The 14,443-nt window shown below is 54.2% G+C and overlaps 1 protein-coding gene across 1 annotated transcript in view; it reads left to right on the top strand.

The window, feature by feature from the left end:
• Positions 1 to 14,443, top strand: part of Slc9a3 (solute carrier family 9 member A3) — a 48,138-nt gene that overhangs the window by 22,542 nt on the left and 11,153 nt on the right. Inside the window, exons 2-5 of the mRNA XM_045139097.1 lie at positions 6,508 to 6,810; positions 9,434 to 9,594; positions 13,116 to 13,194; positions 13,790 to 13,967. Of these exons, the coding sequence (XP_044995032.1) occupies positions 6,508 to 6,810; positions 9,434 to 9,594; positions 13,116 to 13,194; positions 13,790 to 13,967 (721 nt within the window). The remainder of the gene's footprint in view (positions 1 to 6,507; positions 6,811 to 9,433; positions 9,595 to 13,115; positions 13,195 to 13,789; positions 13,968 to 14,443) is intronic.

Genomic DNA, 14,443 nt, shown 5'->3' with positions numbered 1-14,443 from the left:
GTTTTCTTTTGTCCCCTGAAAAGACTCCTTCCCCTGCTTTCTGCTGGCATTGGCTCTTGCCTCCACGAAGCCTGTTTGGGTTTGCACAGCTAAACCAATCACAGCAAGGGCTTGCTCCTTAGGACAGGAGCACATGGAGGAGCAAACCCTCTATCTTGAGGCCAGGAAAGTAAGGAAACAAAGAGGCTGGCTTCCCACAGTGCCCTGGGAGCCACATCGCCACTGACTGGGCTCCTTCAGGTCCCACTCCCCACTAATAGTGCCACCCTAGGGACCTTTACCTCATGGCCTTTGGGGGATATTCAGGGTGCTTAGCAACCTTTAGGCTATGCTTTTATTCCCAAATAGACTAGTGGACCACATGCCTACTCTCTCTCATACCTCAGCCACCTGGCTCCGGGCTCTTCCAGCCCTGTGGGCCGAGGGAGCCCGGCTGTGAAGCGACACCCTTCTTTCCACGCTGTGCCCGCGTCTCCACGGCCCTGGGTCTGGTCTTCCAGATGGGGACCATTGTGAGGAACCACCGTAGCTGTCTCCTCAGGCTTGAGCAGAACCCCTCCCCGCCCCCCACCCCCGATCTGAACAAAGGGCGTAGGAAGCAGGGAACGTTCTGGGTGTGTGGGATACATTTCACCGCAGGTCTCTGAGACTTTACACTGTCATGCCTTCAGCGTCAGACCCCAGCAGGAGTAGTACCCAGCCCCTTGGGAGGAAGTGGCCCTGACCCACTGAGGCTAGATCTGCAGATCCGGCCTGGGCCTCCGTGGCAGGCCTGCGTGGCCAGCGGTAGGTAGCTGCTTGTCCCATCCAGCAGCATGCCATACCTGTGGCCGGTTCTGCAGCACTTGCCTTCACCCACTTCTAAAGTGCCCATTATGCCCGTAATTGCTGAGCTACTGGGAAATTGCCACTTAAAGGCAACTGAATGTCTCGTTTAAATAGCTAATTACCATGCAGATTGCTGCTGAGCAGGTGGTCATGGGAACGTGAGGGAGCCAGCCTAGACATCTAGGTCACCCCATATTGGCACATGTCCCCTCCCTCTACCTCATAGCTCACCAGGAACACTGGCCACTGGCTAAAGGTCAGCCGAGTCCACAGCAGATGGTTGCGTTACCAACCACCAATTCATGGCCACTAAAGCCCAGAGCTAAGTCCCTCTGAGGCCTCTCCCCATGGCCACAGTAGAGCTCTCCACCACTGGAAAAATGTGTAGAGGGGCTGGAGAGATGGCTCAGCAGTTAAGGCACTTGCCTACAAAAATTCCGCAGTCCCCATAGAAAGCCAGACACACAAAGAGGTGCATGCATCTGGAATTCGTGTGTAGCACCCAGAGGCTCCAGCATGCCCGTTCTGTCTCTGTCTCACTTTCTCTCTCTCCTTGCAAATAACTTAAATAGGAAAAATAAGTAGAAAATGTCCTCCTACCCAGGAGGGAAAAAAAAAAAAAAACAGGCCCCTGCAAAGGTAGCTGAGGTCAGTGGGAGAGCTTTGTTAGACAGGAACACGATGTCCAGAGATAGTGACACTGACTCCGTAGAACCAGCAAAGGGGCCAGTCCTGGAGGAGGGGAACAAAGTCCTTGGACAGCCCAGGGAAACAGGGTTACAATGCAGGTTCTAGAAAGCTGGAGCCCAGCACCAAACACAAGAACATGGATAGTCCAAAAAAAGGTGGGGGTGGGTTAGAGCTTTGAAACCAGCCACGGAGTCCTCTCATCAGCAGCAGGCCTGAGAAATAATTGGGAATGGCAGGAACTTGGGAGAGACGGGCGGGTCCTGGGCAGTGCAAAAGTCTTGAGTCTTTCAGTGAAAATAAAGTAAGCGGAGGGAGAGCGCACAGAGGAGGGACGCCAGGGAGGGTCCAGGCATGGGACCCCTTTCCCTTGCTGCTCCACCTCAGGACACAGACCTGCAAACACGCTGCCAGGGCCTCGGCTCCGTCCCACCCGGTGGGCCCAAGGGAAGTGCCAGAGTGTGCAGGGCCAGCTACCTGGTGTGGAGTTCTGGAAGCTTCCAGAAAACAGAACTATCTTGTTAAAAGATCTGTCTTCAGGGCTGGAGAGACAGCTTAGCGGTTGAGGCGTTTGTCTGCAAAGCCAAAGGACCCAGGTTTGATTCCCCAGGGCGCACGTTAGCCAGATGCACAAGGGGGCGCACGTGTCTGGAGTTCGTTTGCAGCGGCTGGAGGCCCTGTGTGCCCATTCTCTCTCTCTCTGCCTCTTTCCCTCTCTCAAATAAATAAACAAAATTTAAAAATGCTGAAACACATGCATACACATATACACATACACACTGTCTTCTAAAAAACAAAATCTGTCTTCAGGGCTGCATCTTTCTCAAGGATTAGCAGCGTCTTTTTCGACAAGCCCGTTGTGCTAGGGGGAATGGAAGCAGAATGGGCTGGCGCAAGTCCTTCCCACAGCACCGATGCCCTAAAGTCAGGAGCCGCCTCCACTCGAGAGCCCAGAACACATGTAGCCAAACCTGCTGGGCAGACCAGGATGCATGTGGCCTTCACTGGCACACGTGAGAAGATGGTTGTGGGAAGTCAAGAATCTGCAGCTCAGAGAAGACGCGATCAAAGGGTCGCGGGACGCTTCAGACTTGCGCACTTGCAAGAACTTCGTGGTTGGATGGAGCCCTGTCCTTGTCTGTGTGGGGGGGGTTGATGATGGGGAGACCCCAGGCCCGGGCCTGCTTGTCACCTGAGCTCTCCCAGGCTCAGTGATGGGCCCAGGGCAGTAGGAACAGACATTGCTGGAAGGCTCTGCGGTTGGGCCAGAGCAGAGCTCTTCAGCTTACAATAGAGATCAATACTCTCGTGAATGGACCTCATTCTATAAATGGTCTCATTCTATAGATAAACAGCTCACAGAGAAGGGCAGGAATGTCTTGCCGATGGAACGCTGGTCAAAGCTCATAGAGCTAAAGGCAGTGAGGTTCAGACTCACACAAGATACTAAAGTGGGCGTGGGTGATAGTACCCCACCCCGGGCACCTCAGGACACAGACCTGCAAACATACTGCCAAGGAGTTGGCTCCACCACATCCAGTGGGCACAAGGGACCCCAGCCCCAGAACACATAGCCCTTCCCTTATCAGCTGTGGCCCCTTGCACGTGTAGAACGCATAGGTGTTGAAGGACAAAGTCAGTGTGCACCTCTCTAAATACCCCACACATCTGTGGATGTCCCCGGAGAATGAAGGAATTAAGTCCTTTTTTTTTTTTTTTCTGGAATCATCAAGGAACCTACTTCTGAGCATGGTGTGGAGTCAGCCAGTCCTTTCCAACCCAGACTTCAGTTGTCGAGATCTTACAGTCACCAGCGGGCCCCACAGGAGTCCTCAGGGATTAGCTGATAAGTGTCTAAAGGGCAGGCTTGTCATTGTTCCAGAGATCAACGTAGCTCCGGTGGCCTCCCTGACCTCGGCTATCAGAGGGAACTCCATAGAGGTGACATGTCTGCGCTGTCTGTGAGGGGGAGAGGTTGTAGGAAGGTACCAAAGTCCTGAGCGGAGCGCAGCCTCGCAGCCCGGCTGGAGTCAGAGCTCAGAGGTCCCCCGCGCTGGCACATATGGCCGCTACACTGCTTCTTTCTCAGCAAGCCCATATACCAAAGGTCGTGGGCACTAGCTCCCAGATCAAGGAGCGGGACAGGGCACAGCTGTTGCAAAGGTGACCCCCCCGCCCAGTAACTGGAGCCGGTCCAGGGTGTGAAGAGAGGCAGGACACGCAGTCCATGGAGCATGCTTGAGTGGACTGTGTGGGTGCCACACGGCTTCCTGAAAGCCTGGCACTTGGTCTCTCGGAACTTGAGGACGGGGTCAAGGTAACAGGAACATGTGGGAGTTGCCGGCAGCCTTTGAGGACACCTCGGGCCGGGGGTGGGGCTCCGGCCTTTCTGAGCTCAGCCCTTGGACCAGGAGCCTTTAGAGCCAGTAGGAAAAATGGTTTCACTCTGCAAGTGGAATGCAGGGACATAGACCCGATGAATTCCCTGCAGAGTCCTAGGCTAGCCCAGGACCGTGTGAGTCTTGAGCTCAGCCAGCGGGGTTCGAAGCCAGGACCTGGCTTCTTGTGTACGGCTGGTGATGCCTCTCACATCTGCCCCCAGCTGCCACAGTGCTCAGAAGAGAGGCTCATAAAAAAAGAAAAAGGTGCCCAGGGAGCTGGAGAGATGGCCCAGTGGCTAAGGCACTTCTCAGCAAAGCCAAAAGACCCAGGTTTGATTCCCCAGTACCCACCTAAAGCCAGACGCACAGGGTGGCGTGCGCATCTGCAGTTTGTTTGCAGTGGCTGGAGGTCCTTGGTATGCCCATTCTCTCTCTCTCTCTCTCTCCCTCTGCCTCTCTTTCCTTTTCTTAAGTAAACAGGTAAATACTAGAAAAAGAAAAAGGAAGCTGGAGAGATGGCTTAGCGGCTAAGGTGCTTGCCTAAGAAGCCTAAGGATCCAGATCGGATTCCCCAGGTAATCCCACGTAAGCCAGACGCACAAGGTGGTGCACGTGTCTGGAGTTTGTTCACAGTGGCTGGAGGCCCTGGTGCACCCATTCTCTCCTTCTCTTTCTGCCTCTCTGTGTGTCAAATACATAAATAAAATATTAAAAAAAATAAAGAAAAAGAGTGCTCAGAGCAGGGACTGTGGCATGGGTAAGATCTGGGACTTCCGGGGACCCGTTGAGTGGCCGAGAGCTTGGGCTTTGGGGCAAGAATCTCTCCCCACTCCATGGCTTCTTCCCATCGCGGCACTAGCTCCCTAGGAGGAAGGGTGAGCTTGTATGTTCCCGTAATGCCAAACCTTCCAAATATCTCTCACTGGTGTCCCTGGCACCTCTGAGGGGTTTGTAGTCTGGGCATGTCCCTTAGGAATCTGGGCAAACGCCCTTGGCATTCCCTAGCAGCAGCCTCCCACTTTCTGAGCCAGTGCCTTCTCTGCTGCCCGCGTCGTGTGCTCTGGGCATTCTGTCTGGACATCCTGAGTCCTATCCGTGGCCTCTCCAGGCTTTGGGCATCGTGGGCCCCATGAGGGGAGGGCTCATGGCTGGGCTCATGTGACGTGAGGGGAAACAGAACCTTGATCGGACATAAGCTTTGCTGCCGGGATGGGAGAGTGTCTGATGGACACAAGGGAAACCCCCCCCCCAATAAAACCAAAAAGTTAAACCCATTTGTCTCTGCTGGCTAAAACCTCGCCAGAGCTGGCATCTTGGAGGAGTTTGGATTGAGGATCACAGGTGATGAGCATCGAAGTGACAGGCTGGCCGTGGGAGGTGACACGTCACACTGGTTTCCTGCTTCTCCCCAGGTTTGGAGAGGGCAAGGGCATCCTTTGGGTGCGTGTGTGGTCGAAGCGTCACGGTGAGGGCAACAGCGGCCTCCGCCGCCCCTGGGTGTGGGAGCCCTTCTCGGGAGCTTACGTCTAATCCCCACAATACCTGTAATTACTTGCGGGGAAACAGGCCAAGGAGTCCTGTCAGGGCCATCTGGTTAGGAAGGGAGGATCCTCCCACCCCCCCCAAAAAAGCCTACAGGCCCTATTGCCCTTTTGGCCTGGTCAGTGAAGGCTTCTCCTGAGAGAAGAACCCCATGTGTGGGTTCACACACCATTCTGGACTGTGAGAGAGTTTGGATGTCTCTTGGAGAAGTCATCAAGAAAAAGCCTTGGCGAGTGAGAAAGACCAGTGTACCAAACCTTGCTTAAGCTCAAGGAGGAATTCCTGTCTGTCAGCGTTCCAGCAGTGTTGAAACCCGGCTTAACACAGGAACCCTAGTCACATTTCTCCTCAGCCCAAATGGGACAGAGAAATATGGCCACCTGGTTGTGCACGCAAGCTACAGAGCCCCACGATCTCCAGGCTTCTGGCAAGGCTAATGCTGGCAGAGGCATCCTGAGGGACCCCCCAGGAGGGGGATCACCAGTCAAGTTTGAACGTCAGGAAGAGGTTCAGAGTTCGGAGGGGTTCAGAGGTCCTGATGACAGGCTGTGACCCACTAGGATGGGGCGGGGGACCAGCATGGGTTTCCCAAATGTGGCAGGCTCCACCTTAGGAACAGCTGGTCAAAAGTTCAGTACCGGAGAGGGGTCCCTGCTCAGTACTGAACTACCTACAGTTGACCCCCCCCCCTTTTCTCAGTAACTAAACACCTTTCGGCAGTCTGCCACGGGAGAGCTTGTCAGCTGGTGCCCATGCCCGTCGCCCTGTGTGGACTTCAGGACATGGGGAAACTGGCTTGGTGTGGCGGAGACCCATGCAGTCAGTTTGGGGTGGGAGTCATTCATGCCCAGAAGGACCTGCCCACTACCAACTGTGGACGGGTGACTGGGAGTGGGTGGGAGAGGCCTTGCAAGTGGCCCCGTTGGGACCTGGGATGAGGAGCCAGTCCTGCTCCCATGGGTGCCCGGATGTGGAGAGTCTTGGCACCCTGGCCCCTTCCAGTCCCACAGTGAGCCCTGTTCCCCCCGCCACGGGACCCTGGCCTCCTAACCGTCTCTATTCCCCACAGTCTTCCACCTGTCCCACAAGGTCACCAGCGTCGTCCCCGAGAGCGCTCTGCTCATCGTTCTGGGCCTTGTGCTGGGTGGCATCGTCTGGGCAGCCGACCACATTGCCTCCTTCACGCTCACGCCCACCGTCTTCTTCTTCTACCTGCTGCCCCCCATCGTGCTGGACGCCGGCTACTTCATGCCCAACCGACTCTTCTTTGGCAACCTGGGCACCATCCTGCTGTATGCCGTCATTGGCACCATATGGAATGCGGCCACCACGGGCCTGTCGCTCTATGGCGTCTTCCTCAGTGGTCTGATGGGTGAGTCCACACGCTGCCCGCCGGGCCACTCTGTTTCGCCGAGGTCGATGATCACAGACCCGGAGAAGTGCGGGCCACGGGTGGTCAGCAGTATTGCTATTTCAGTGGCTGGCACCTGTAAGAGGGTTCAGTTTATAATTAGCTTGTCTGGGGGCATCTATAGGTCGAGGCTCATATACCCTGCTTGGAGCCAGTTACCTCGTACAAAGGTTGGCAGCGTGGGTAGGCATAGCCGGCTGCCTTTTCTCCTGCCACAAGGGGAAAAGAGGCGACGGGAGTGGCTGGCATCCAGCAGCCCCATGGGTGGTTGTCAAGACCTACCACCCCAATGTGCTGAGTGATTTGGGGACCATTTCTGCTAAAATCCACAGTGCTGGGCTGGAGAGATGGCTTAGCAGTTAAGCACTTGCCTGTGAAGCCTAAGGTTCAAGGCTCCATTCCCCAGGACCCACATAAGCCAGATGCACAAGGTGGCACATGAATCTGGAGTTCGTTTGCAAGGGCTGGAGGCCCTGGCACACCCATTTTCTCTCTCTCTCTCTCTCTCTCTCTCTCTCTCTCTCTCTCTCTCTGCCTCTTTCTCTATCTGTCTGTCCCTCTTGAATAAATAAATCAAAATAAACAAAAATATTTTTTAAAAAAACTGTTTTTAAAAAAGTCCAGAGTGCCCGTGGTCACTTCACTCAGCCCTGGTCACCAACTGGGCGTACCTTCTCTGCCGTACCTTTATCCAGTCAGGAAATGGCAGGCGAGGCCTAGGCAGACCTGGGCACACATTCACAGGATGTGCCCGGAATCGAGCACTGTGCAGCTGGCTCAAGGGAACACACGAATGATGCTTGCTGAGTGAGTGAGTGAATGAATGAATGAATGAGTTGAAGTCCTAGAGGCCAAGGACACATGTCGAGAACAGGAGATCAGTCGCCCCAGGAGCCTCGGTTCCCTTGGGACCTTACTTTCATGGTGGAGAGCTCCCCTTGAATGTCTTTCTATGTAGCTTCACCTGACAGAGACCCACCCCCACCCCTTGCCCACAAAGTTGAGCACGAGGCAGGCTTCTGAGATGATGAGCACTTGCCCTGAGGTGGGTGCCCCTGGTGCCATTGGTGATGCCACAGCTAAGATGGCTGGCTGTCTCTAGCCTGTAGAAGCAGGGACATGTCTTTTACTGTGTGGAGTAGGGACCTCAAGAATCAGGCTGGCCCTTACTCAGCAGCCCTATTGCCCACAAGGTCCCAGCATGGGATGTCTCTAGGCTGTTTTTCAAAAATAAAATAAAAGTAATTGATTGATCGATTTGCATGGGAGAGAGAGCATTGGCAAGATGCCAGAGACCCCCCTCCCCCCACCACCACAAACGAACTCTAGACACATATGCCAAGGCTTGCATCTGGCTTGGTGTGGGTACTGGGGCATTGAACCAGGGAGAGAGACTTTGCAAGCAAGTGTCTTTGACCGCGGAGCCAAGTCCCCAGTCCCCGGGCTGGTTTGAGCATGCGTGCGCGGAGAAGCCTCTAGCAGAGCGGTCCATGGTGTCAGCACGAGCCTTTAGGGACAGTTGGTTGAGCCTTGGCAAATGTGCTTACCGTGGAAGCTAAATGGCCATCGGACTCTAGAACATCCCCATCTTCCTGCCACCGTGTCCTTTGAAAACAAACGCTGTGTGTCACTGTTCACAGTCAGGGTCCCTCCCTGGCAGGCACAGGATGGCAGCCTGAGTTCTGCCCTTGGTATCCCGGTGGTAAGGCTGAGGGCCAGCTCAAGTCACAGAACCAGCACCACCCGCGGGCTAGGTCCGCCGTACTGCGGGAGCCCACTGAGCCGGCCGAGGCAGTGACTAACCTCGGTAGAACAGCGGCTGGTGACAGGGCCTCCCCTTTGATGGGTGGGTCAGCTTGGGCCACCTGCCTCTCAGGTCATCCCTCTTAGGCACTTCTGACACAGTCCATACGGGTAGATTGCCCAGGCAGAAACATCAGCCCCACCTGAGCCAAGTGTGCTTTCTGCAGGAAGGCAGCATATTTCTGGAATGTGCTCTGGGTCTATCAAGGACCTGGAATAAGAGGCTGGTCATGAGGAGGCAGCTCACGACTGGCCTAAGACGCAGTTTGCTTCTGGATGGCTGGGCAGGGTCATGGGCAGTTGGTTCTCTTTGCAAATGGAAACTCCAGGGGGACCTCTGGCGACGGTCGGAAGCAGCAGGGTTTGGAGATCACAGGACTCTTGGCGTCAAGACGCTGCAGAAACCATCCTGTCCCCCGCCCTGCTCTCTTCCCCCTTCTTGGGGCTCGCTGCCTTGGATATATTCTTCCATGCCCCGTGCCTTTGGCCCTGAGGGATGGAAAGTTCATCCCTGACCCACAGAACAGAGCAGAGCCCCATTTGGGGGAACTGGGCAGACTCGTACATCCTGGGGTGTCCAGTCATGAGCTAGTGTCCCTGAGCTCCTCCTCGGGAGGGGGGGGGTCCCCAGATCCCGTCACCGAGTCCTGGGGCAAAGTGGGGTCTTGCTACCTCTGGAGGCCCCGGGGTGGGAGGCAGGGGACTGGGAGACGTGGATGGGTGGATGGGAGCGCCGGGAGCCAGCGGCTGGCCCTCGTCCCACGGCCTGCGTCTGTTGCAGGTGAGCTGAAGCTCGGGCTCCTGGACTTCCTGCTCTTCGGCAGCCTGATCGCCGCCGTGGATCCCGTGGCGGTGCTCGCCGTGTTTGAGGAGGTGCACGTCAACGAGGTCCTGTTCATCATCGTGTTTGGGGAGTCGCTGCTGAATGATGCGGTGACAGTGGTGAGCGGCGGCTGGACCCCCGGGGGGGGGGTGCTACATAGTGTCTTGGTGACTGGCCCGTGCAGCCCAGGGGCATCTCCAATGCTCCCCCTCCTTCCCCCCTCCCGGGAGATGGATAAGCCAGATAGAGTCTGTCCCGTGCAGACAACGTCTCTTCACAGCCATGCTTTCATCCCAGGAAGTCCAGAGCCCTGCACGGCATGTCTTCCTCCTTCCCACCCTTTTCCTTGTATTTTTTAAAATACATACATACATATATATATATATATATATATATTTTTTTTTTTTTTAATTGCCAACTTCTATACTTACAGACAACAAACCATGGTGTTTCCCTCCCCTCCCCCACTTTCCCCTTCATAGCTCTGCTCTCCGTCATATCCCCTCCCTCTGTCCATTAGTCTCTCTTTTAATTTGACGTCATCATCTTTTTCTCCTATTACAAGGGTCTTGTGTGGGTATTGCTAGGCACTGCGAGGTCTTGGAAATCGAGGCCAAATTCTGCCCATATGTGAGGAGCGGTGCCCTTCCTTTGGCTCTTACATTCTTTCTGTCACCACTTCCGCGATGGACCCTGAGCTTTGGAGGGTGTGATAGAGATGTTTCAGGGCTGGACACTCCTCTGTCCCTTCTTCTCAGCACTATGTTGCCTTTTGATTGTATTTATTTATTTGTTTGTTTAAAAGTGACAGACAGAAAGAGGCAGAGAGAGAGAGAGAATGGGCGTGCCAGGGCCTCTATCCACTGCAAACAAACTCCAGATGCGTGCACCCCTTGTGCATCTGGATAATGTAGGTCCTGGAGAATCAAGCCTCACACTGGGGTCCTTAGGCTTCACAGGCAAGCGCCTAACCACTAAGCCGTCGCTCCTGCCCTGTGTTCCCTTTTGGGTCATCCCAGTGGTCATCGCCGTCTGAAGCCCACGCCCTTTTCATTGGTGGTACAATAGCCCGGGGTGGAGGAACTTCTCTTGCCTGGCCTCCTTGCCCTGGTTCATGCCTTTTCTTTCATAACCTTGGGCCTGCCCACATCATGCGCGATCAGTTGAAATCTCACAGACACACACATGCCCCAGGATAGAGGTCTTTAACTTTGCAGCCACGGTTGGTGCCACCCATTCCTGATTAGAAAGACATGGATAGGAATGTTATGAACGGGCTTCAACTACTTTAACAAAGCACCAGGGGCTTTAAGCGGCAGGAATTTATTCTCTCACAATGCTGAAAGCTAGAGGCTGAAACCTTGCTGTTGGGCAACTGACTCTTCCAGAACTGCCTCCTCATCTTACAGGCACCGCATTTCACCCTGTACCCTGGCATGATTATATATATATGTGTGTGTGTGTGTGTGTATTTATATATATAAATGTAATAATTTATATATATAATATAATAATTTATATAAATATATAAATATTTATATATGTAAAAAATACATATATATATATGTAAAATGTTCTGATCTCCTCTCATACAGAACCCACTCAGACTAGATCAGAGCCCACCCTATCATCTGGTTCAAACTTAACTTCCTTTTTAATTAAATTAATTTATTTATTTGAGAGAGAATGGATATGCCAGGGCCTCTAGCCACTGCAAATGAACTCCAAAAGCATGTGCCCCCTTGTGCACCTGGCTTATGTGGGTCCTGGGGAATCGAACCTCGGTCCTTAGGCTTTGCAGGCAAGCCTTAACTGCTAAGCAATCCCTCCAGCCCCCTCTTTTATTTTTAAAAATATTTTATTTATTTATTTGTGCATGGAGAGAGACAGAGGAAAGAGAGAGGGTGGGGGAAGGAGAGAGAGAGAGAACGGGCACACCGGGGCTTCCAGCCACTGCAAACAAACTCCAGATGCATGTGCCACCTTGTGCATCTGGCTTACTGTGGAAATGAACTGAGGTCACTACACTTTGCAAGCAAGCGCCTTAACCACTGGGCCATCTCTCTAGACCCCTTAACTTCCGCTTTAGGGCCTCATCTCAAGCAGTCACCTTCTGAGGCCTGTGGTCAGGACTCCACATGTGAGGGGACACATCCAGCCCCTCTGAGGAGCAAAGAAGGCATCATTGTCTGCATTCCCACTGGCATCGGAGGCCTCTTGAGCCCGTAGGGTGGGGTAGGTGTGAGGTCTCCACAAAGCTGAGTCTGTGTTCATGCTGGTAGCGAGTAGCCAGCAGGTTCAGAACCTGTCTCCAGGTGGGCTGCGGCTCTGTGGGAGGGGACAAGGGACCAGCTGGTAAGAACAGGCCCCAAGAACTTCGCTGATGTCTGAGGAAGTTCTTTTTGTTTGTTGTTTGTTTGTTTGTTTGTTTTGCTCTCTGAAAGTACCCGTGGTTCTTAACAAATATCTGGGCTGGAAAGATGGCTTAGTGGTTAAGGCACTTGCCTGCAAAGCCAAAGGACCCAGGTGTTTGATTCCCCAGGACCCACATAAGACAGATGCACAAGGGGCGCACGCGTCTGGAGTTGGTTTGTTTGCAGTGGCTGGAGGCCCTAAGCTTTCTCTTTCTCTCTCTCTCTCTCCCTTTGTCTATTTCTCTCTCTCTCCCTCAAATAAAGAAAACTAAAATATTTAAAAAAGGAACTATCCCCTCATCCTACATTTCCTCTGAGTGTAGGAGAGAGAACTCCAGGGTGCCTTGTGTCAGACCGAATCCAGAAAGTCGTGTTTAGCCTGCCTGGGCCACGTGAGCTTCACTTCATACGCAGAATGAGGTCTCTTTCCTCGTGGTCCAGGTTTCTTCCACCTTTATCCTCACAAAGGAATACCGTCCCACAGAGGGCCTGCTGGGGACTCTCTCGATGCCCACTATAGCAGCCCCCCCTTATTCAGTTTACACCCTGGGTCTCCTGAACTCACATGCAGAGTGTAGAGCAGGACTCGGAGGTGAGCCTGTGTGCATGGACATGGTTTCAAGGTGTCTGACTCTGGAGGGCTCAGAATCAGGGAACAGCAGTCTCCAGAACCCTGGCACCAGAGAAGATTCTGGGCCTTGCCATAATGCTGAAATGGGGGGGGGGCAAGGGTTAGCAACGTGCTGGGACCACCACACACAGCCCCCAGGGCCCATTGCAAATGAAACTCGTTTGACACATAAAGGGTCAGCTTTGGGTTTGCCGGGTCGGTCTTGCTGTGGGTAGGAAAAGGCCATCCCTTTAATGCTGCAGGTAGGAACAGGCCATCCCTTTAATGCTGCAAGTAGGAAAAGGCCATCCCTTTCATGCTGCAGGTAGGAAAAGGCCATCCCTTTAATGCTGCAAGTAGGAAAAGGCCATCCCTTTAATGCTGCAGGTAGGAAAAGGCCATCCCTTTAAGGTTCTCTAGCTGCAACATCCAAGCTGCTGCTTCCTCTGGCCCTTCCCTATTGACCAGTGTTACCCTACCCGTGCTGACTTTACATCTGCTGTTAGCCCCCCCCAGCCTTCACTCTGGGGGGCTCAAGTCCAGCAAAACCGGGGCACCAGGGACAGGGAGGGGGTCGGGTGCCGACCAGATCCGATGCTTTCTTCTGTTGCCTCAGGTCCTGTACGATGTTTTTGAGTCTTTTGTGACGCTGGGCGGTGACAAGGTGACCGGCGTGGATTGCGTGAAAGGCGTAGGTAGGCACTGCGTGGGTCTGGCCTAAACATCCACAGACTCAGCGGCCAGGGAGGACCACAGCTGGCCTCCTCTTGGACTCAGAGTCCCTGAGGGGGGGAGGTCTTTATGGGCTTGGAGCTCCAACCCATGTTGTGCTTAGTAGATGAGCTGGGTCCCTTTCCCCAAATACCTCGCAAACACTTTAGGGTGAGGGTCCTGGGAAACCCTATGTGCTCCCCTGGGCAGAGAGGTGGACAGCCAACTTGGGTCTCCCTGGGGAGAAACAGGTGGACGGTGTCTTAAGGACACAGAGTGGTCCAGCATTGCTGTCGGCCCGAGCCTATTGTAAGGCTATCAGGCCAGTATCTCCCTAGTGTGTGTGTGGGGAAAAAGGGGGGCTCCTGGCCTCTGTGCCCAGTGCCTCTGTCTGGCTCCTTTCGGCACGGAGGCTGGTGCCTCGGCTAGGCCCTTTCTCCAGAGAACTGCCCCCTTTCCTGAGCTCTGGGCATGGCTGTGAGCAGTGATCAGGAGCCTTCCCCGAGGCATGGCCCAGAAGCCCAGCCTCGCCCACATGGTCCCGGGGCACACAGACCCATTCAGCTCTGTTCCTCACAGTGTCCTTCTTTGTGGTGAGTCTGGGAGGCACGCTGGTGGGCGTCATCTTTGCTTTTCTGCTGTCCCTGGTGACCCGCTTCACCAAGCACGTGCGCATAATTGAGCCTGGCTTCGTCTTTGTCATTTCCTACTTGTCCTACCTGACGTCGGAGATGCTGTCCTTGTCAGCCATCTTGGCGTAAGTCCTACCACGGAACAACCTTCTGTCGCTGGCCGAGCTGGGGTGCGGTGGGTGCGGTGCATCCCCAGCTGGTGGCGGGTCAGAGATCCCTGCGCTCCACAGAAGTCACAAACGTGGGTGAAGGGCACCTGGGCTCCTTGCCATCGTTTTCATGAAAGAGCAGTGGGAATGGGCCCACAGCCCCCTCCTTGGAGCCCATTGTCCAACTGCCCCCTCTCCTGGCTGGGTAGAAATTCAATGGGTGGAGGGCAAAGAATTTCATCTGTCATTTAAAACAAGAAGTTGTTATGTCCTTGGAATTGTACTTGGCTGGTCAAAGGCATGCTGCGTTAGACAGATGTGTGTGTGTGCGCGTGCATGCGTGCGTGCGTGTGTGTGTGTGTGCGTGTGTGTGTGTGTGCATGCGTGCTGTGCCCCAGAGATTCAGGAATGGTCTTTGCAGAAACCTTGCCAGGGCCTCTGCCAGCCTGCTG

This window comes from Jaculus jaculus, chromosome 20, assembly GCF_020740685.1.
Source record: "Jaculus jaculus isolate mJacJac1 chromosome 20, mJacJac1.mat.Y.cur, whole genome shotgun sequence".
In the NCBI taxonomy this organism is placed as follows: domain Eukaryota; kingdom Metazoa; phylum Chordata; class Mammalia; order Rodentia; family Dipodidae; genus Jaculus; species Jaculus jaculus.
Note: the sequence above shows the minus strand (reverse complement) of the source record. Positions and strands in the feature narration are given on the sequence as shown.